At 42.5% G+C, this 22,721-nt stretch overlaps 1 protein-coding gene, 1 long non-coding RNA gene and 2 other non-coding genes across 5 annotated transcripts in view; 1 reads left to right on the forward strand and 3 right to left on the reverse strand.

Moving 5' to 3' along the window:
• Nucleotides 1-3,673: 3,673 nt before the first annotated feature.
• Nucleotides 3,674-8,346, reverse strand: LOC138383455 (uncharacterized). 2 transcript variants are annotated; one of them, XR_011233592.1, is made up of 3 exons: nucleotides 8,229-8,346; nucleotides 6,458-6,534; nucleotides 3,674-3,803 (listed from the first exon to the last, which is right to left on the reverse strand). It is a non-coding gene; the product is annotated as an uncharacterized lncRNA (long non-coding RNA). The 2 variants fall into 2 exon arrangements; XR_011233591.1 differs by having other exon boundaries at nucleotides 6,375-6,534.
• A 9,372-nt stretch (nucleotides 8,347-17,718) lies between these two features.
• LOC138383549 (small Cajal body-specific RNA 18) lies at nucleotides 17,719-17,801 on the reverse strand. Its single transcript, XR_011233615.1, has one exon. It is a non-coding gene; the product is annotated as a small Cajal body-specific RNA 18 (non-coding RNA).
• Nucleotides 17,802-17,894: 93 nt separating this feature from the next.
• LOC138383554 (small Cajal body-specific RNA 17) lies at nucleotides 17,895-18,029 on the reverse strand. Its single transcript, XR_011233619.1, has one exon. It is a non-coding gene; the product is annotated as a small Cajal body-specific RNA 17 (non-coding RNA).
• A 604-nt stretch (nucleotides 18,030-18,633) lies between these two features.
• ACAA2 (acetyl-CoA acyltransferase 2) overlaps nucleotides 18,634-22,721 on the forward strand; it is a 28,988-nt gene continuing 24,900 nt past the window's right edge. Inside the window, exon 1 of the mRNA XM_069468429.1 lies at nucleotides 18,634-18,737. Coding sequence (XP_069324530.1) covers nucleotides 18,722-18,737 — 16 coding nt within the window. The 5' untranslated portion in view covers nucleotides 18,634-18,721. The remainder of the gene's footprint in view (nucleotides 18,738-22,721) is intronic.

The raw sequence follows: 22,721 nt of genomic DNA on the forward strand, positions 1-22,721 counted from the left end.
CTTAGATGTAACATTTTCCCACCAACTGATGTGTTCAGATGGAGGTCTGTCTCTCTGAAAGACTTCATATTCAGGGGTAAAGCAAACCTATAGAAGAATTACTGCTGATGAAAATATTTTTTCCATTTTGAACAAATCTGTAAACTACACCTTTGTTTATAGAAAAATGCTTGTAATAGTCACTGGATAACAATTTGTGGAAATAAATACTTTTGAATACAGTGGTGTGCCAAATCTAAAAATTTAAAGCTCTGCAGCTACACATTGGCTGAAAAGTTTATTTTTGATGCTTCCTTGAGAAACTTCATTCTGGAGCCTATATTCAAACACGCATCATGATCATTTAAACCAGGGGTCGGCACACTAGGGTCCAAAACCCGGGGTTGGGGGGAAAACTTTCCCCATAAAATAACAAGGCTCATTAAGCAGTTACTTCAGAGCTATAGAATTCAAGGCATTTTTGGTGCAGAAGGCTAGTAGTTCAAGGAAACAGAATAAAGAGCCCAGAGATAGAGCCATTCATACAACATAGCATATGGTAGAGATGGCATTAAAAATCAGTGGGAAAATATTTACAAGATCTGTATGGAGAAATATAAAATGAAAACCATTAATGACAAATAATGGAGAAATTATGTGTGTGGATAAAGACTCCATACCACAAAAAGGTGGTCAGTTGTTCCCAAATTGGTATGTACATTAGAAATCACAATCTCAATAGTTTTTATTTGAAAATTGACAAGCTCATTCTAAGATGTACATGGAAGAGCAAAGGCCCAAAGATAAGACTTTCCCTAGCAGCTATAGAGACTCTTTACAAAACTTGAGAAATTAAGATGTGTGGGATTGGCAGACAGGAAAATTGACCAGTGGAGCAGACAGCCCAGAAACTGAACATCTATATGGAAACACTGGTCTGTTGTTTAAGTAGGAACACACATCAAAATCCCTGGAAATCTTTTAAATTCACATAACCTGCCTCACCTAGATTTATAGAACAAGACATCTCCAGGGATGGTACCCTTGATCACCCATCATTAGGAACCACTACTGAAATATTTCATGATGCAGAAAAATGCTCACATTACAGTTAATCTTCACTTAACGTTGCTGATAGGTTCTGGGAAACTCCAACTTAAAACGATGTGTAAGGAAACCAATTTTACCATAGGCTAATTGATATAAACAAGAGTTTAGCTCCTACAGCATATTTCTGGTCACAAAACATCACCAAACTTGTAAATAAAGACCCAAACTCTTCTAGTATTAAACATTGAAATAAATGTGAGCTATGCGTTGAAGAAATGTTAATAAAATGAATCATTTACCTGCTTATCCCAGTTCAGAGTTGTGGCTGACCAGAACCTGTCCCTGAAGCTCAGGGTGGCAAGTGGGAACCCACCCTGGACAGGCCACCGTCCCATCGCAGGGCCCTCTCACGTACAGCCCCACACCCTGAGACCATGTGGCCACACCAACTCACCCAGCGTGCACTGTTGCGGCTGCTTTTTCGCTCCCGAGCTCGGTAGCAAAGGAATGAATAATTACTCAAAACACATGGTGTTTAGAGAGAATGGGAGACCAAAACCAAAAGGAGAAAATGACCACCTCAGCTAAGTTCCTTCCTGTATTTATTTCCAAGGACACGTGCAAAGGATCAGGGTCATTTGTTAATTCAACAACTTCCATACAGGTCAGCTGACTTTGCATAGCAAACAAGCAGCTTTGGGCAGGTGTTTTCACCTGACCCTTCACTCACCCCACTCACGTTCTCTCCATCCATCCATCCTCCTTTCTTCTAGGCCCAGCCTCCACATTGTCCCCCTTTTGTAAGGGAATGTTTTTAAAGCTAATATAAGCGCTCCTAATTCTGCTTGTTGAGTGGAGGGAAAACCAGAGGTGGATAAGTATTTCCAATCACTGTCTTTCCATGCAATTCCTGCTTTACATGATCGTCCTGAGCCATCCATGACACTGTCCGGGTGGCAGGAAGAGGTGTAGGGGAGAGTTTTGTAAACAGTTGTACAGGAAGTAAGAGAGTGGAGAGAAGCTTGTCGGAGGGGGAATGGAAGGAAAGAACCTACATAACTTGCAAGGGCTGATTGCCAAAGTAAGGAATTATGTACAGTTGCTTTGAAGCACTTTTTAGAAATAGGGAGATATATAGTGTGTGGATCTAATCCAAGCAATTGTTGTGTAAGACAGCATCCCTGAATCAAAGGGGCAAAGTGATCCAGAAGGGGAGAAAATGTTTTAGAGGGAGAGCTAGGTAGAAACAGCCATTGCAACGGAGCATGTGTAGTGTTAATTGGCCTGCAAGAGCAGCTGGAGATGGGGGGGGCACTGAAGAGCAATAATAGAACAGGTTTGTCTGGGTCAATGATTAAGGGCTTCACTGATATCATGCAATTCCTATAATGCCCGAGATGTTAGTGAACAAGGTGAAGATGGATCTGGATCACCCTTTAATGCATCAGTAAGATCATGTATTTGTTGATTAATAAGCCTCCAGATTAGTTACCTGTCTTTCAATGCTCAGCTACAGTCTATTAATAAATTCAGTACAGGGCTCAGTAGAATGCTGTCGAATGGCAGTGAAAGAGCCTGTACTTTCCATTTCATCAGGCGTCTTTTTCCCGGCCTACACAGCTATTTGAGAGCATTGAGTAAACAAGTGCCGGCCTGACATGCCTGTTGATCATGTGCGGTATACTGGCCTTCCCCTAAAAGCATTTCTACTCCAATAGGGATTAGGTTCCCCAGGTTTTCCACAGCTTGTGCCATGCAAGCCTCCTTATATTCTAACACAAAAACACTGTACTGGGCCGGGGTGACTGCGGCCTTAACCATGGTCTTCTAGTCCCAGGGGACCATCACGTAGCCATCCGCTATAGCCTGAACTATGCCAACGGTAAAAGGACTTTGGAGACCATAATCCTTAACACTCTTAACTCTTTATAGGCCTGGAAAGGACTGCATCATGGTGCATAGGATCGCCATGCTGTCCGGCAACAGCCAGAGAAATGCAGGTCTCTCCTGGAGTTTGGCCCTCTCGTCGGCACTGTTGAAAAGCGGGTGGTTTACCAGGGGAGAAATAGAGATCCCCTTTGAGAGGGGGAGGAAGAGGAGGAGGTAGCTGCTCTTCCTGAGGAGCCACAGAAGGCGATGGTGGAGAGAATGGCTCAGGATTTGGGAATTTTGTAGCAAGGGACGCTTGTTCCTTCCTGGCAGGGGACACCGGCTGCTCCAGCAGAGCAGAGCAGAGGAGGAGGAGGAGTGGGTTCCAATGGATTAGACTCCGCAGGAATATGCAAGGGAGTCAGTGCTGTTCACACCAGACTCCATGTAGTTAACACAGCAAGAGACACTGGAACCCCCTGGCTAAGAGTCTTCTTAAAAGTCTTCTCTACTTGTTCCCAGAGCTCTAAATCTAACATGCCCTCATCTGGGAGCCAGGGGCAAGGCTGGCTTACTGCGCAAAAGAGTTGTTGCAAAGCTTTTGGTTCGACACAACACCAGGCAGCTTTTAAGAGTTGTTGCAAAGTGCGCAGATAAATTTGCTGATTTTTTGTCAGATACTGCCCCATATTGAAAATCCCCTTCTGAACTACACGCGTCGGTCCCTTTCCCAAAGCAGCGGGGGAGGGTGGGAGTGGCACTGTCGCTTACCAGGATGAGTCCCCTTGCAGTCTGGAGGACGAAAACACTCACTGGACACGCGGATTCCTGAATCACGTCGTCGAGGTCACCACTCATTGCGGCTGCTTTTTCACTCCTGAGCTCGGTAGCGAAGGAATGAATAACTACGCAAAACACATAGTGTTTAGAGAGAATGGGAGACCAAAACCTAAAGGAGAAAATGGCCTCCTCAGCTAAGTTCCTCCCTATTTCTATTTCCAAGGACACGTGCAAAGGGTCGGGCCGTTTGTTAATTTCTTCAACGACTTCCATACAGGTCAGCTTTACACAGCAAACAAGCAGCTTCGGGCAGGTGTTTTCGCCTGACCCTTCATTCACCTGCTCACATCCTTTCCATCCATCCATCCATCCATCCTTTCTTCTACGCCCAGCCCCTACAGTGCACAGCTTTGGGACGTGGGAGGAAACCGGAGGACCTGGAGAAAACCCACACATCCAGGGAGAAGGTGCCAAAATCCACACAGACAGTGAGTGGCCCTGGCTAGGAAGTGATTTTCCCCCTCAACTTTATCATGAAACAACATTGAGTGAAACAGTGTTATCTGAGGACCTGCTGTATGCTGTTTAGTGAAAAGTTGCCTCATGAACCCAGCTCCAATCTAAGGTCAGAGTCACCTGTTTTCTGAGCGGGCTGACCAAAGATGACCCTCACCTGAGGAAAGCCTCCCCCCTCATACTCAGAGAGGTCTGGGCCTGTCTCCAAAGCCTCAACAGGAAAAGCATGTCTGGAAAGAGCCAGGTCTCATAGAAGACACACTTGCCTAGTAACAGCTCAGACAGACAAAAGCAGCCTGACATCAGGACTGGCTGACACTCAGAACTAGGCCCAGGTGGTGTGAGAACCTGGCCTGCTGCTGCCTGCTGGGCCATGTTCGTTTGCACATGAACAGTCTTACAAAATGTACAATGTCATTCTGTCACTGTGAGGAAGTGAGACGAAACAAGACCATGTCATAATTTTGTCTAGGTGGAGACAAAAACAAGATTACCGTGTGAACCACACAGTACCAAACATCCCCTCTCCCAGGTAATATTAATAGAAGGGCTGTGGCTTCCTTACCAGGTGCACCTTTAGCGTCGCTCTCATCTTCCCTCTTTCGAGATAAGATGATATTAAGATATCCAGTCAGCCTCTTGCCCCTACGTCCTGGCTGTACCCAATGCAGTACTCTTGCTTCTTTGGACCCTCTCCAAATCACCTAACCAAAGCCCAAATCCCAACACCCTCTTAATGAGATGTCCCACAGTCCCCTGAGGCACACCCATGCTGCGCAGTCTCCCTTGTTGCAAGAAACATGAAACCCAGCTTGTTCAACTCTAGGCGAGTTTCTGGAGATGTCTGGCTACAGTGTTGTCTCCTGCCACCAATATTAGTATTTTGCAGAGTAAACTTAGACCCAAGGAGCCTTTGCCTATGGTTACATTACTAACTGAAATTCTAACTAAGGTTTGCTAAGAATATAGACACTGTAAATATCTTTCACCTAAGTTTCAGACAATAAGGCTACTGGGAACACACCAAGACTTAGGGTAAACTTAAAATGAGGGAGTTTGGCAAATCAGTGTCTCCATTACCTTCTGTCTACATTTCGTTTTGTTCACTTGATGTTCTGGTTTGGCAACTTGAATTTTCTCAAGATTAGGTATTTGTTACATGGACAAAATCACAACCAAGCTAATAAATATTAGCCTTTTAATTAACAAATATTGACGTGTTTACCAAAGCAGTTCAATAAACAATAAACACGTGGCCAGGCGCGGTGGCTCACGCCTGTAATCCTAACACTCTGGGAGGCCGAGGCGGGTGGATCGTTTGAGCTCAGGAGTTTGAGACCAGCTTGAGCAAGAGCGAGACCCTGTCTCTACTAAAAATAGAAAGAAATTAGCCAAACAACTAAAATATATACAAAAAATTAGCCAGGCATGGTGGCGCATGCCTGTAGTCCCAGCTACTTGGGAGGCTGAGGCAGGAGGATCTCTTGAGCCCAGGAGTTTGAGGTTGCTGTGAGCTAGGCTGACGCCACAACACTCTAGCCCAGGGAACAGAGTGAGACTGTGTCTCAAAAAAAAAAAAAAAAAAAAAAACAGTAAGCACACATATAACTTTCCAAGCTACTAAGAATAGCAAATTCACTTGTTTCACTCAAATTCATATCCTCATTTTAAAAGATTGTCCTGGCCCCTACTGACTTCATCAACTTTCCCCAGTTTTCATTACTAAAACTTCTAAAGTCACTGCTGCTTAAGCTACCATCAATTTTGAGTGTTATAGAAGGCAAGGGAAACTGTGTAAACACAGAAAAATTACCCAGAAAATGTGGAGGATGGGGCTGAGGCTGGATATTTCTGAAAACCTGATAAAACATTAACACTAGAATTTACAGATCTACAATAGGAGATTCACTGAGCGCCAGTCTTATTCTAACATTTTGCCTTTCTTCTTGTTCCCCAAAAGTAAGTACAGAAAGAAATGATAATATTGCATTTCTAAAAATACTAAAAGCTAAATGTCTAAAAGTAGAACAACTTTACATCTCATTAGAGGTTCTTCGTCTAGACCAAAAAAAAGTATAAAATAACTCATTTTAATATACACATACCTGCTTAAATAGTTACATAAACAAGAAAATGACTATTTTACAGAATAATTTGTTTCGATCAATTTTGTAGCTTACCTGAAAGACACTTTTCCTCCCAACCATCACTTTGAAAAAGTTAATACAGAAAAGTTGTAAAAATGGAACAATATGATGCACACCTGCGGTCCCAGCTGAGGCAGGATTGCTTGAGCCCATGAATTTGAGGCCAGCCAGGGCAACACAGTGAGACCCCCATCTATTAAAAAAAAAAAAAGTACTGTATACTCTTCGTTTGAATTCCTCAATTGATAACATTTTGCCAAATCTGCTTTCTTTCTCTGCTAGTGTACAGTCACGCATTGCACGTTGCATAACGTGTTTCTGTCAATGACAGACTGTATATATGATGGTGGTTCCATAAGATTATACTTTTATTGTGCCTTCTTTATGTTTAGATTTGTGGGAGGCCGGGCGCGGTGGCTCACGCCTGTAATCCTAGCACTCTGGGAGGCCGAGGCAGGAGGATCGCTTGAGGTCAGGAGTTCGAGACCAGCCTGAGCAAGAGCGAGACCCCTGTCTCTACTAAAAATAGAGAGAAATTATATGGACAGCTAAAATATATATAGAAAAAATTAGCCGGGCATGGTGGCACATGCTTGTAGTCCCAGCTACTCAGGAGGCTGAGGCAGGAGGATCACTTGAGCCCAAGAGTTTGAGGTTGCTGTGAGCTAGGCTGACGCCACGGCACTCACTCTAGCCCGGGCAAGAGTGAGACTGTCTCAAAAAAAAAAAAAAAAAAAAAAAAAAAAAGATTTGTGTAGATACACAGTGACCATTGTGTTAAACTTGCCTACACTATTCAGTACAGTAACTTGCTGTACAGGTTTGTAACCTAGAAGCAAGGCTGTACCATGTAGCCTATGTGTGTGGTAGACTATACCACCTAGGTTTTTGTAAGTATACTCAATGATGTTTGCACAACAATGAAATCACCTAATAATGCATTTCTCAGAATGCATCCCCATTGTTAAATAAGGCATGACTGTATATAAATGCATTTATTTCTGAGTCTTTTGAGAGTTACTTGCAGACATCATGATTTTTCACCCCTAAATGTTTGTATCTCCTAAAAACAAAGCAGTCTCCTACAAAATGATAATTATCATAACCATGAAAATTAATGTCAATATTACTACCTCATATATAATTTATATTTAAATTTCCCCAATTGTCCCAATATTGCCCTTCATAGTTTTTTATTTTTATTTTTATTTTTATTTTTTTTTTTTTTGAGACAGAGTCTCACTCTGTTGCCCGGGCTAGAGTGAGTGCCGTGGCGTCAGTCTAGCTCACAGCAACCTCAAACTCCTGGGCTTAAGCGATCCTCCTGTCTCAGCCTCCCGAGTAGCTGGGACTACAGGCATGTGCCACCATGCCCGGCTCATTTTTTGTATATATATATATTTTAGTTGTCCATATAATTTCTTTCTATTTTTAGTAGAGACGGGGTCTCACTCTTGCTCAGGCTGGTCTCAAACTCCTGACCTCGAGCGATCCACCCGCCTCGGCCTCCCAGAGTGCTAGGATTACAGGCGTGAGCCACCACACCCGGCCAGTTTTTTATTTTTAAATCCAGGTTTCAGTTAAGGATACCACATTAGGTTCAATTGTTACACTCCAGTCTCCTTTAATCTGATGCTATTCCCAGCCTTTAGTGTTTTTTACAACATTGACATTTTTAAGGAGTTCAGGTCAGTTTATTACAGAATGTCCCTCAATTTGGATTTTTCTTATCATTTCCTTATAATGAGATTCAGATCAGATATTTTCAGAAGAAATCCTACAGAAGTGAGCTTGTACTTTCAGTGTAGCAAGGGGGTACGTGATGTCAGTTTGTCCCATTATCAATGATGTTAATAAGCTTGATCATTTCGTTAGGGTAATACCCACAAGATTTTTCCATTGTAAAGGTACCTTTTCCTCTTCCTGATACTTTGAGATGATGTAAATTTGCATGTTTTAATACATGTAAACCTTTCACTCAGTGGTTTAGGATCCACTCATTGGTGACATTTCTAATTAGAGAAAACACAGTAAATTTTGAAAGACTTGCTGGTGATGATTTGCAGGGTACTGAGTGGGAAATTGTGATATTTAACTTTTCTTAAATATGTGGAGAGCAAACTGAATAGAAGAGTTCATACAAGAGTGTATGCATTTGTGAACCTCATTCAATTGAAGATTTGTACATTTGACTACATGGAAATTTTAATTTTGGAAATTAAAAAGAACTGTAAATGAATATTCAACTCTAATGCAGGTCAAAGTGTTCATAGGGTATAGTATACTAAGGTCTGCATTAAAATAATAAAAATAAAACAAATTAAAATAACATGTTCTTATTGCTTACGGTTGCATTGGCTATTTGGGGTCTTTTCAGGTTCCATACGATGTGAAGAACTATCTTTCCTAGATCTGCAAAAAATGGCATTGGATTTTAATGGGGAATGCATTGAATCTGTAGATCACTTTGGGTAATATAGATATTTTATTAATAATAATGTTGATTCTGCTGACCCATGAGCACGATATGTTTTCCCATCTGTTTATGTCCTCTGCAATTTCCTTCCTCGGTGTTTTGTAATTCTCCCTGTAGAGGTCTCTCACCTCCTTAGTTAAATATATTCCTAGCTATTTTATTTTCTTTGTTGCTATTATGAAAGACATTGAGTCTTTGATTCGATTCTCAGACTCACTGTTGTTGGCGTATATGAATGTTACTGATTTGTGTACATTGATTTTGTAACCTGAAACTTTACTGAACTTGTTATCAATACCAGGAGTCTCTTGGCAGAATCTTTTGAGTTTTCTAGATATAAGATCATATTGTCAGCAAAGAGTAATAGTTTGCCCTCTTCTTTCCCCATTTGGATACCATTGATTTCCTTCTCATCTGATTGCTCTGGTTAGGATTTCCAGCACTATGCTGAATAGAAGTGGTGATAGTGGGCAACCTTGTCTGGTTCCAGTTCTAAGTAGAAATGTTTTCAATTTTTCCCCATTTGGTATCATGTTGGCTGTGAGTTTGTCATATATGGCTTATATAATTTTGAGGTAAGTTCCTTCTATGCCTATTTTGTTAAGCATTTTTATTATAAAAGAGTGCTAGATTTTGTCAAATGTTTTTTCTGCATCTATTGAAAGGATCACGTGGACTTCGTTTTTGCTTCTATTTATATGGTGAATTACATTTACAGATTTGCAGGTGTTGAACCATGCTTGCATGTCTGGTAGGAAGCCCACTTGGTCATGGTGGATTATTTTTTGATGTGCAGCTGAATTCGGGTTGCTAAGATCTTATTGAGAATTTTTGCATCTATATTAGTAAGAGATATAGGTCTACAATTTTTTTCTTGTGTCTTTTCCTGGCTTTGATACCAAGGTGATATTGGCTACATAGAACAAGTTGGGGAGCATTCCTTCCTTCTCGATGTTATGGAATAATTTCTGCAGTATAGGTACCGTTCTTCTTTGAAGGTCTGGTAAAATTCAGGTGTGAAACCATCTGGTCTGGGACTTTTTTGTTGTTGGAAGATTTTTTATTACTACTTCAATTTCAATACTTGGTATTAGTCTGTTCAGGAATTCTATTTCTTCCTGATTGAGCCTAAGGAAGCTGTGTGCTTCCAAGAATTTGTCTATTTCCTCCATGTTTTCAAGTTTACATGCATAGAGATTTTTATAGTATTCCAAGATGATGTTTTGTATTTCTGTGGTATCAGTTGTGATTGCTCCTTTTTCATTTCTGATTGGGCTTATTAGAGTCCTTTATTTTCTGCTTTTGGTTAACCTAGCAAGAGGCTGGGAGGCATCACTTTACCAGACTTCAAGCTAATACTACAAGAAGTAACCAAAATAGGCCGGGCGTGGTGGCTCACGCCTGTAATCCTAGCACTCTGGGAGGCCGAGGTGGGCGGATCGTTTGAGCTCAGGAGTTCGAGACCAGCCTGAGCAAGAGCGAGACCCCATCTCTACTAAAAATAGAAAGAAATTATATGGACAGCTAAAAATATACATAGAAAAAATTAGCTGGGCATGGTGGTGCATGCCTGTAGTCCCAGCTACTCGGGAGGCTGAGACAGGAGGATCGCTCGAGCTCAGGAGTTTGAGGTTGCTGTGAGCTAGGCTGATGCCACGGCACTCACTCTAGCCTGGGCAACAGAGTGAGACTCTGTCTCAAAAAAAAAAAAAAAAAAAAAAAGAAGTAACCAAAATAGCATGGTACTGGCACAAAAACAGACACATAGACCTATGAATCAGAACAGAGAACCCTGATATAAAACCATCCTCATATTGCCATCCAATCTTTGACAAAGCAGACAAAAACATACACTAGGGAAAAGAATTCCTATTCAAGGTTGGTCGGAACATGATGGACGAGAAAAACTGCTAGCCAGACCTATCTCTGCAAGAAAGACAGATTTTAGAAGAAATTGAAACAAAATAAACAGGCATACATAGATCAGACGAGGGTCGGAAGGAAGGGTGCCCGTAACTTCAGGAGACTCCACAGGAAAAAGTTACAGAGAATTGGAAGGAGAAAGGCCCCCGAGAGGCTTGGAGACTAGCAATAAGGGTAGGTGGAGTGGTTAAATTTCCTCTCCCTTGCATCTCGGACTGCTGGTGGGCTCCTGAGCGCTTGGAGAAACCTGCCAACATCAGCCCGGAGAGAGCTGCCGCCAGTGAGCTGTGAGCATCTTGCGAACAAGACACCAGGCTCCCAGCCTCCTCGGGGCACCTCCCAGCCTACAGACCCAAGCCGATTGGCAGGTGCCATATTGCTTCATTCTCCCCTTCCCCTTCCCTACCCATGGCTGCCGAGAGACACAATGTAGCCACCACCCCAAGGCATCTGCAGGGAGCGGGAACTTTCCTTTTGGGGCCCTACAGTGGACTAAGGGATACTCAGACTGTGAGCTCCCTACCCGCCAGCCCTCCTAGGCGCTGCCTGCCTGGACTCCAGGAGAGCAGGGCAAATCCTGAGGCAGAGAGACATCAATCCAGCTTGGGCACCATGTGGGTGACTTAAGACCAGCACCCCCTCCCTGGCAGGGTCAGGGATTGATCTCCAGGGCCCAGGACACAGGCCGGCAGATGAGATCCCATACACTCAGGTATCGATCACATTGCCCAGGAGCACAGAAGGGAAATTTGTGAACAAGCCTACTGAGGTATGTGTGCCTTCAGGAGCAGATCAGTGTACTTGAGAGGCAACCCTCCTTCCACAGGAAGGCTGTGTGCCCAGCCCAGTCTGCGATCCTGGGTAGGGAACCTCCCAGCCCCCATCTCAGCCAGGGGAGATCCACTGGCTTCAGGTCCTGCCTGCTGGCAGAGGCCTGGAAGAAACTGCAGATAGGAGAAAGGGGAAGGAGCGAGGCCTGCTCAAGACTGCAGGTCTCAGACAGCCACACCCCCACACATAGCCTTTCCCCCAGAGTGGACCCATTTCAGCCTCTCCCTAGCAGCTTTGCCCAGAAGCAGAGAATAGACCTTCTGACCCCTGCTAACAGCGTTTGTGGAGCTTGAGGGCAGGCTCACCCAACCCAGCTCCGCCCAGACTCACTCCCCACTGAGATGGAGAATAAAGGCACACCTGGAAGTCCCAGGGTCCCACCCACCACCTGAGGCACTAGAGTGCCTCTCCAGAGGAACAAGAGCTGGTTACAGGACCCAAAAATAACACTGCAGCTTGCTTCTCCCAGCAAGCGCCACCTACTGACAGGGAGGTCATTCTGCACACCCTTTTACTGCATCTACTGACTCATCATACAGAGTGTGGTTGAATCTCACCCACAAACACCACCTACTGACTCAGAGACTAAACAGGGTGTATAAGAAGCAACAGCTGATATAGATGGGAAAGAATCAGCAAAAGAACAATAGAAGTATGAAGAGTCAAATGGAAAGCACAACCCCAAAGGGGAACACCAGCTCTCTAGCAATGGACATCAACCAAATTCAGAACACTAAAATGACAGAACAAGAATTTCAAACATGGATTCTAAGAAAACTCAATGGTATGCAAGAAAAAATGGATAATCAACACAAAGAAACCACAAAAAAAAAAAAAAAATCCAGGACTTAGAAGAAAAATTCACTAAAGAAATTGAAACATTAAAGAAAAATCAAACTGAACTCCTGGAAATGAAGGATTTATTCAAGGAATTACAAAACACGGTGGAAAGCCTCAAGAACAGGGTAGATCAAACAGAAGAAAGAATCTCAGGGATTGAAGATAACACCTTTCAACTAAATAAGTCAGTCACAGGGACAGAGCAGAGAAATAAGAAAAAAGAGCAAAGCCCACAAGAAATGTGGCATTATGTGAAGAAGCCTAACATAAGAATCATACGGATCCCTGAGGGTGAAGAAGAAAATACACAAGGGTTGGGTAAGCTCTTTGAAGATATAATAGAGGAAAATTTCCCAGGCCTTGCTAAAAATCTAGATAGCCAGAACAAGAAGCTCAAAGGACTCCTGGGAGATTCATCACAAACAGGAAGACACCACGACACACAATCATCAGACTGACCAAAATAACCACCAAGGAGGCCCTCCTACGAGCTGTAAGGCAAAACAAGGAGGTAACCTACAAAGGAAAACTCATCTGAATAACAGCAGACTTCTCAACTGAAACCTTACAAGCAAGAAGAGACTGGGGACACATTCTCACTCTTCTCAAACAGAGTAATGCCCAGCCTAGAATCTTGTACCCTGCCAAACTAAGTTTAGTATAAAAAGGAGAAATAAAGACCTTCTCAGATTCAACAAGACAAGACCTGCCCTCCAGGAAGTACTCAAAACCATGTTACACATGGATCAACACAATAAACACTCATGAAAGTAAAATCACCCAAAAGCTAAAAGTCAAAGGCCAGATACCATGATGGCTCAAGAGAGAAAACAAAGCAACAAAGCTCAACTCAACAGGATGAACTGAAATCTGCTCCATTTATCAATTCTCTGAATAAATGTGAATGGCTTGAACTGCCCATTAAAGAGACACAGGCTGGCCAAATGGATAAATATACACAAGCCAAGTATCTGCTCTCTTCAGGAAACACATCTAACCCATAAGGACTCATTCAGACTCAAGATGAAGGGATGCAAAACAATATTTCAAGCAAACGGAAGCCAAAAGAAAGCTGGCATGGCAGTTTTGATTTCAGGTAACTTAGTCTTCAAATCAACAAAAGTAATGAAAGACTAAGAGGGTCACTATATAATGGTGAAGGGTACAGTTCAACAAGAAGACATAAGAATTCTAAATATTTATGCACCTAACTCAGGTATAGCCAGATTCATAAAGCAAATCCTACTTGGTCTAAACAAAATGAGAAACAGCAACACCATAATAGCTGGAGACTTCAACACCCCTCTGACAGCACAGGACAGATCCTCCAAACAGAAAATTAACAAAGAAACAATGGACTTAAACATAACTCTAGAACAAATGGGCCTGACAGATATTTACAGAACATTCTACCCAAAACCCACTGAATATACGTTTTTCTCATCAGCTCATGGGACATTCTCTATGACTGACCATATCATAGGCCACAAGGCATGTCTCAAAAAAATTTTTAAAAATAGAAATTATACCATGCATCTTCTCAGACCACAGTGAAATAAAATTAGAAATCAACTCCAACAGAAACTCTCATCTCTACACAAAGTCATGGAAACTAAACAACATTCTGCTGCACAATTATTTCATTAAGGAGGAAATCAAGATGGAAATCAAAAGATTCCTTGCATTAAATGACAAAGGAGACACAAGTTATCAAAGTCTGTGGGACATAGATTTATATCCATAAATGCCTACATCCAAAAGATACAAAGATCACAAATAAACAATTTAATGAATCATCTCAACGAACTGGAAAAGGATGAGCAAACTGACCCCAAACCCAGCAGAAGAAATGAAATAACAAAGATAAGAGCAGAACTAAATGAAATTAATAAAAAAAATCATACGGAAGATTAATAAAACAAAAAGTTGGTTCTTTGAAAAAATAAACAAAATTGACATACCTCTGGCTTGATTAACGATATCATCTATGAATACTATAAAAACCTCTATGCACATAAACTGGAAAATGTGGAGGAAATGGACAAATTCTTAGAAACACACAGCCTCCCTAGGCTCAATAAGGAAGAAATAGAATTCCTGTTAAAATGTCTATACTACCCAAAGTGATCTACAGATTCAATGCAATCCCTATTAAAATACCAACATCATTTTTCACAGATCTAGAAAAAATAATTCTACAACTCATACGGAACCAGAGAAGACCCCATATAGCAAAAGCAATCTTAAGCAAAAAGAACAAATTGGGAGGCATCAATTTACCAGCTATATTAAAAGGCTATAGTAACTAAAACAGCATTGTATTGGCGCAAGAACAGAGACATAGACCAATGGTACAGAACTGAGAACCCAGATATAAAACCATCCTCATATAGCCATCTAATCTTTGACAAAGTAGACAAAAACATACACTGGGGAAAAGAATCCCTATTCAATACATGGTGCTGGGAAAACTGGATAGCCACATGTAGAAGACTGAAACAGGATCCGACCTTTCACCTCTCACAAAAATCAACTCACAGTGGATAATAGACTTAAACCTAAGGCATGAAACTATAAGAATTCTAGAAGAAAATGTTGGAAAAACTCTTAGAGACATTGGCCTAGGCAAAGAATTTATTAAGAAGACCCCAAAGGCAATCACAGCAGCAACAAAAATAAATAAATGGGACCCAATCAAATTAAAAGGCTTCTGCACAGCCAAGGAAACTATAACAAGAGCAAACAGACAACCTACAGAATGGGAGAAAATATTCGCATGTTACACATCCAATAAAGGGTCGATAACTAGAATCTATATAGAACTGAGGAAAATCAGAAAGTAAAAATCAAACAACCCTATCAAAAAGTGGGCAAAGGACATGAACAGAAACTTTTCAAAAGAAGACAGACTAATGGCCAACAAACATATGAAAAAATGTTCAACATCTCTAATCATCAGGGAAATACAAATCAAAACCACAATGAGATATCACTTATCTCCAGTGAGAATGACCTTTACAAAAAAGTCCCAAAAGAATAAATGTTGATGTGGTTGCGGAGAGACAGGAACACTCATATGCTGCTGGTGGGACTGCAAACTAGTACAACCTATGTGGAAAGCAATATGGAGATATGTCAAAGAGATACAAGCAGAACTACCATTTGATCGAGCAATCCCATTACTGGGCATCTACCCAAAAGAACAAAAGCCATCCTATAAAAAAGATTATCTGCACTAGAATGTTTATAGCAGCACAATTCACAATTGCAAAGATGTGGAAACAACGCAGGTGCCCATCAATACACGAGTGGATTAATGAAATGTGGTATATGTATAACATGGAGTTCTATTCAGCCACAAAAAACAATGGTGATCTAGCACCTCTTGTATTATCCTGGATAGAGCTGGAACCCATTCTACTAAGGATCCCAAGAATGGAAAAACAAGCACCACCTTTCTCACCATCAAATTTGTTTTAACTGATCAACACTTAAGTGCACATATAGTAATAACATTCATCGCGTGTTGGGCAGATGGGAGGGGGGAGGAGGAGGTGGGTATATACACACACCTAATTGGTGCGGTGCGCACCGTCTGGGGGATGGACGTGCTTGAAGCTATGACTCGGGTGGGGCAAGGGCAATATATGTAACCTAAACATTTGTACCCTGATAATATGCTGAAATAAAAAAAAAAATTCCTATTCAATACTGGGAATTCCAATTTCAGTACTGGGACACCCACATGTGGAGACTGAAACAGGAACCATACCTCTTACCATTCACAAAAATTAATTCACAATGGATAACAGACTTAAACCTAATGCATGAAACTAGAAGAATCCTAGAAGAAAATGTTGGAAAAACTCTTCTAGATATCGCCCTAGGCAAAGAATTTATGAAGAAGGCCCCAAAGGCAATCACAGCAACAATAAAAATTAGCAAAAAATTAAAAAGCTTCTGTGTAGGCAAGGAAACAATCAAAAGAGTGAACAGACAACCTACGGAACGGGAGAAAATATTTGCATGCTATACATCCTATAAAGGGCTGATAACCAGAATCTACAAAGAACTCAAACAAATCAGCAACAAAAAAATCAAACTACATCATAAAAAAGTGGGGAAAAGACATGAACAGAAGCTTTTCATAAGAAGATGGACTAATTGCCAATAAACATGAAAAAGTACTCAAAGTCTCTAATCATCAGAGAAATGCAAATATGCAAATCAAAACCCTAACGAGATATCACTTAACTCCAGTGAGAATGGTTTTTATCAAAAAGTCCCAAAACAACAGATGCTGGTGTGGATGTGGAGAAAAGGGAACACTTATACACTGTTGGTGGGACTGCGAACTAGTACAACCTCTATGGAAAATAGTATGGAGATACCTCAAAGAACTAAAAGTAGATCTAACATTTGATCCAGCAATCCCACTATTGGGTATTTACCCAGAGGAAAAAAAAATCATTTTATCAGAAAAACACATGCACTCCAATGTTTACTGCAGCACAATTCACAGTCCCAATAATGTGGAATCAACCCAAGTGCCCATCAATACATGAGTGGATTAATAAAATGTGGTATATGTATACTATGAAGTACTACTTAGCCATTAAAAAAATGAATACCTTTTGTAACAACCTGGATGGAACTGGCGACCATTCTTCTAAACGAAGTATCACAATAATGGAAAAACAAATACCCCATGTACTCACTATTAAATTGGAACTAACTGATCCACACCAATGTGCACATATAGTAGTAAAACTCAAGGGAAACCAAGTAGGTGGGATGGGTGAGGAGTGGACAGGTAAATTCACACCGAATGGGTAGGTACAATGCACACTATCTTGGTGATGGGCACACATATAACTTTGACTCAAACTGCACAAAATCAAAATGTTTGTACCACCATAATACTCTGAAATAAAAAAGATATACATACAATAATAATATGGTTTGACAGAGGAACAGGTGCATAAAAATAATGTAGCAAATATGGCAACATGTTAACGATCATAGAGTTAGGTGACTGATACCAGTGTTCACTGTGCAAATTTTTCTGCCTTTCTGTATGTTTGAAAGTTTTCATAATAAAAATCTGGATTTTTTTCAAAAAAAAAAACACTGTGAGAAGGCCACCAAAGCGTTTGAACAACAGGATTCTGAGGCAGGCATTCGCTGACGACTCAAGAGAAAACATCTAGGCCACCCACCACCCATTGCCAAGCGCTGGATCCAAGCCCCAGGCAGGTTGGCCGCCTCCTTAACCATTTCCTCTGCCCCTGCCGCCTCCTGCTCGCCCAGCCTCAGTCCGTTCTCAGAACACACTCCATCACCTGGTTCCCAGAACTCAGATTGCGCAGTGGTCACGTCATCATCGGCCAGGGTTCACAGTTACAGCAGCTGAAGCCTCCCTAAACCTCCCTCCTGTCTAGCTTCACCCGCTGACCCTCGCCCCTTACCCTCCCAATCCCCTGCCCCGGATCCCCTGGCCCCACTTCGCCTGCCACATTTTCATAATCCTCTCAGGCTCCGCGCAAGCAGCAATGGAACCTGATCATATAAGGAAAATATTGCGGGCTCATCCAAGGGCTGAATGGAGGACCTGAGAGCGCCCTACCCTACCTCACTCGCTGCACCCGGCCCGACCCCAACCTCTCCAATCCCTCCGCCCCGCTGGGTATCGCAACTGCTCCTGCTTCCGGCTAAGGGAGCAGAGCCTCCGCCCAGCGGTCTGCGCGGCTGCCGGCCCCAGCCAATCCGCCGCGCCGTCGCCGTGCCCGCCCACGGACTTCCGGCCCGTGACTCCGGCCGCCCGTCTTCAAGACGGCGGCTTTAGGTGTTTGGTGTCTAGGCGTCTAGATGTGTTTTCTATAGTACCTGCAAGCGGGGATGAAGGGGAACACTTATTACCTGCTGGGGGCCAGGGGTTATAGGAGACGGGGGTAGGGTGGATGCGGGCTGTTCAAATTCTCTCGGTTTGGAAACAGGGGAAGTCTAAAAACTGTGACGTCAGTAGAAAGTGCGCTCGCATGGCACGCTTCCATCTCCCCCAGGCCGTCTCCCCGGCGGGCGGTGGCACCTCTGGTTCCTACGGGATGGGGCGATTGAGAAGTCCCGGGGCAGGCGGAAGGAGCCCGCGGGCCGAGTGCGGCGTGGGGCGCTCCGCCTTCGGGAAGTGGGGCAAAGGGCAGGGGCGTGGCCTCGGGTGCGCCGCCCACACTCTTAACGTCTGGGTGCCATCGCGCTCCCCCGCAGCACACCAGGGACGAGAAAGACGCGCCCTGAGCATCGAGCCCCCGCCATGGCCCTGCTCCGAGGTGAGCGCGACCCACTCCTCCTCGCCTCTCGGGGTCATACCCTCCCCGGGCCGCCCTCCGCCTCCAGGCTCAGCGGAGAGTTGGGGGTCGTGGGGTCACGTTCATTCAGTCTCATCGGTTCTCGAGGGAACTTGATAAAAACCCAACCCGAGAGGAAGCTTTGGGTTAAGGAGAAAACTCTTACTTGCAAGGCGCTACCGACCGCGATTTCGGTGCACTTTTCTGCAGAGAGCAAGGTTTGCCTGCTTCTGACCTTGGAGATGCTTCCCTGCTTCGCCCAGTAGTTCGAGCCCAGCTATTAGGCAAAGTGGGGCGATGCCGTGAGCACGGGGCACGCAGAGCAGCTGCGTGCAGGAGCCGGGCCCCTTAGTTCGCGGTGGCTGGTGGGCAGGGCTTGCGGGGAGAACTTGAGTAAGTTCCCTCAGCGTCGCCAGGGAATTTCCGCCCGACCAGCCTGACCTCCACAAATGATACGTGGAGTTCCGTTTGAACATCTGCCTTACTCTATTTTCTCCTGTATTCCTTAAATTTGAACGACTGCCGGAAAGTGCATTCAGTACTTAAGTTCTAGAGTTACTACCTTGTTTAAAACAACTATGCAAAGTCCCTTTTCATAGTGAACGGTCACAGTCAATGGAATTTTAATTTAAGGATGAGTGTCTGTTGAAGAACATTCAGGTAGAACACAGATCAAGACCCTGAAACAGGAAAAAGCCTGGTGGGATCAAAGAACCAAGCATTTGGGTGCTCCAAGGCCCTGTGGGGTTTTATTCTAAGTTCAGTGGAAAACAATACAAGGATTTAAAGCAGGGGAATGACAGGATCTGATTTCCACTCTGCCCGATTTCCTAAGGCTATGGGGACTATTTAATAATGGGGAGACCTTTTAAGGATTTTTGTAGAGGTCCAGGCAACAGCAAATAATGGCTTTGGCCCTGTGAGGGCCATAGAGTCCGGGGGAAAAAAGGGGGAGACATGATTTCTGAGATACCTTTGAAGGTGGATTTGATAGAACGTGGTGGGTATTGAGAGGGAAGTGTCACGAATGACTAAAGGTTTCTGGTTTAAGGAACTACGTTCATGGTGATACCACTTACGGAGTGAGGAAAACTGGGGGAGGAATAGGTTTGGAGAGGAAGATTGAGGATTCAGTTTTAGGCAAAGAACTTTTTGATGCCTGTGAAGCACCCAGGTGGCGATGTCAGCTAGGTGTTGGTTAGAGGGATCTGGAAGTCAGAAGAGCCAAAATGGCATGTGAATAATTCAAGTGGAAAATAGGTATTCTGGAACAAAATGCAGAGTATCCAGTTTCCTGCAACACGGGTTTCATTTGCCAGTGCCCTTCCCAACTCTGAACTTACTGCATTTATTTATTAAAGCAGCATGTTGAATTTTTTTTTAGATGAGACATTCAGAAAACCCACTTCATTTAAAAGCTACATGGTAATGAGCTATCTTTTTAAAAAGGAAATAATTTTATTGCTCTCATTTTAATATTTTATCAGTGGTTCTTACCCTTCTAATACAGAAGCCTTTTAAAAATTTGATGAAAACTATAAACCTGATAAGGAAAAAAAACTACACCAACACCTGTATTAATGAAGTATAAAATTTATAAATTTGTGATATAGTTTACTCTAGCGTTAGAACTGGTGATCATATTTTTTCCCATTTCTCTATTTTACATGTAAAGACACTAATGTCCAGAGAGGTAAAGTGGCTTGAGCTTCAGATAGTGATGTTATAAGCTAGTTAGACTCTTTAAAGATATGTACTTCTCTTAAGTAGCATACCAAGGTTTACAGGACTGGTGGTAAGAAAGGAGGACATGTGCCTGATCATTGTAGAGAAGAGGACACATTTGAATTAACTTTGGTAAAGATTATCATTAACTTACCAGATTTCAGTCAATAAGAAGGAACAATTGTTCAGGTTTTTACTGGCCCCCATCCCAGTGTTTGGCAAGAGGTTTTGACAGAACAAAGATTAGTTCTCCTGCTGCTTGTTAGCTTTGTTGGCCATATTCATTTATCCCTTCAGGGCAAGTAGGCAGGGCTGCTAACAATACCTTAATCCTGAAACAGAAATGGGTGCCACAGCACGTGTACCTGCCTACTGTCTGTAGTTGCTCTAATTCTGTGGTCCATCCCACACAGCAGGAGGGGAGTGGTGAGCCAGGGAAGCTTTATCTGTACTTAAAGATGCTCCCCATCTCTCCGCCTCCTGTCAGATCAGGGTGGCATTAGATTCTCATAGGGGCTGGAACCCTACTGAAAACTAAAAAGGGGGCATCTAGGTTCCTCTTGAATCATCTCAAAACCAACCCCCACCCCCAATCCTGTACCCCTCATCTGTGGAAAAACTATCTTCCAAGATACCAGTCTCTGGTGCCAAAAAGGTTGGGGACTGCTGCTCTAACTAAATGAGTAAATATTTACGAAACCATGTGACAGAAAGGTGGGCAGAGTTCCTATCTCTCTTCTAGTGTTGTTTTTCCTCTTCTGGCAAATCAGCACCTTCTTGTTGCTTCTGACTCACTACAATTTGGATCAATGTGTCTCTTCACTGTCTTTCAGTTTTTGGAAATCATTAGCCTCTGAATTTTCAGAGCCTATATATAAACAAGAGTTTAGTTCAATGTCAAAGATTGGTAAATTTTAGACCTCTTAATATCTACATAAAATTGACATCAAATCAAGTAAATGTTGACATGGTATCTAGTTTATGAAATTTTCAGGAAGAAAACCCTTTAAATTTTCTAGTCTTTGTATCTGCACATCCCAGATTATTTTAAAAAATGTATTTTATAGTATTTTCCCTATTCAAAATAATTGTATTAGTTTGGTAAGGCCTTACTCATGCTGATCTTTATAGTCTGGGAGCATCAAGTAAGGAGAAGTGATATAGATAAAGGGGAAGTTCCTATTTTTATTTTCCCATACGCACTCTTTCTTTTATAGATGTCACATATTTCACTATTATCACTGCCCCTCACAAATGTTTTCTTAAATTATGAGATAGGGAGGAGAAACTTAATGAAGGGAACTTGGTGGAGAAACAAATTAGCCTCTTTTGTTTCTGAGGAGAAGTCAGTGGTCATTGAAATCATTTCTATATGTAATATATCCTTTTTTCTGGATGCTTTTAAGATTTTTGTTATCTTTGGATTTCAGAAGTTTGACAATGATGTGCCAAAGTTCGGTGGAGGGGGTTATGTGTTCTGTATTTATTAGAGTTGAAGTTTACTAAGCTTGAATCTGTAAATATGTATCTGTAAGGCTGGTGGCAGGCACCCCTCCCTTCCCTAATGAAAAAAGAGGCGGCTCCTCCTGTCCCTCAATACCTGCCCCAAAGCTGAAACAAAGAAATTCCTCACTCCTCACACCGACATCTCCTGGCAGAAGAAACTCCCATCCCCCAGCCCTAAAAACCTATATAAACCCACTCAGACTTCTGGGCGGCGCGGCTTCTCTGGGTCCCGTGGGTCCCGTGAGGCTTGCCCGGGTCCCTCTCTCAGGGACTTGTTACCCCCACCCAGGAGCGCCCCAATAAAGCCTCTTTACTTACCCCTTTCAACTCTGCTCGTCTTTCTTTCTCTGGCACTGGCCACTTCAAAGAAACCTTACAGTATCTTTCATCAAATTTAGAATTTTTTCTTTTTTTATTTCTTCAAATATTTTTTCTATCCATTTTCTCCTCTCCTATGACACCATAACTGTTGTTAGTCCTTGAGGTTCTGTCCATGTTTTTTGTTCTATCTGACTTTTTTTTAAATTAATGAACTTTTTTGAGCAGTTTTAGATTTACAGAAAAATTGAGCAAAAAGTATAGAATGTTACCATGTGCCCCCTCACCCCACCGATTTCCCCTATTACTAACATCTCACATTAGTGTGGTACATTTGTTACAATTTGTGAGTTAATACTGACATATTACTATTAACTAAAGTTCACAGTTTGCATTAAAGTTCATTCATTGTGTTGT

The sequence above is a fragment of the Eulemur rufifrons genome, chromosome 5 (assembly GCF_041146395.1).
Source record: "Eulemur rufifrons isolate Redbay chromosome 5, OSU_ERuf_1, whole genome shotgun sequence".
NCBI classification, from domain to species: domain Eukaryota; kingdom Metazoa; phylum Chordata; class Mammalia; order Primates; family Lemuridae; genus Eulemur; species Eulemur rufifrons.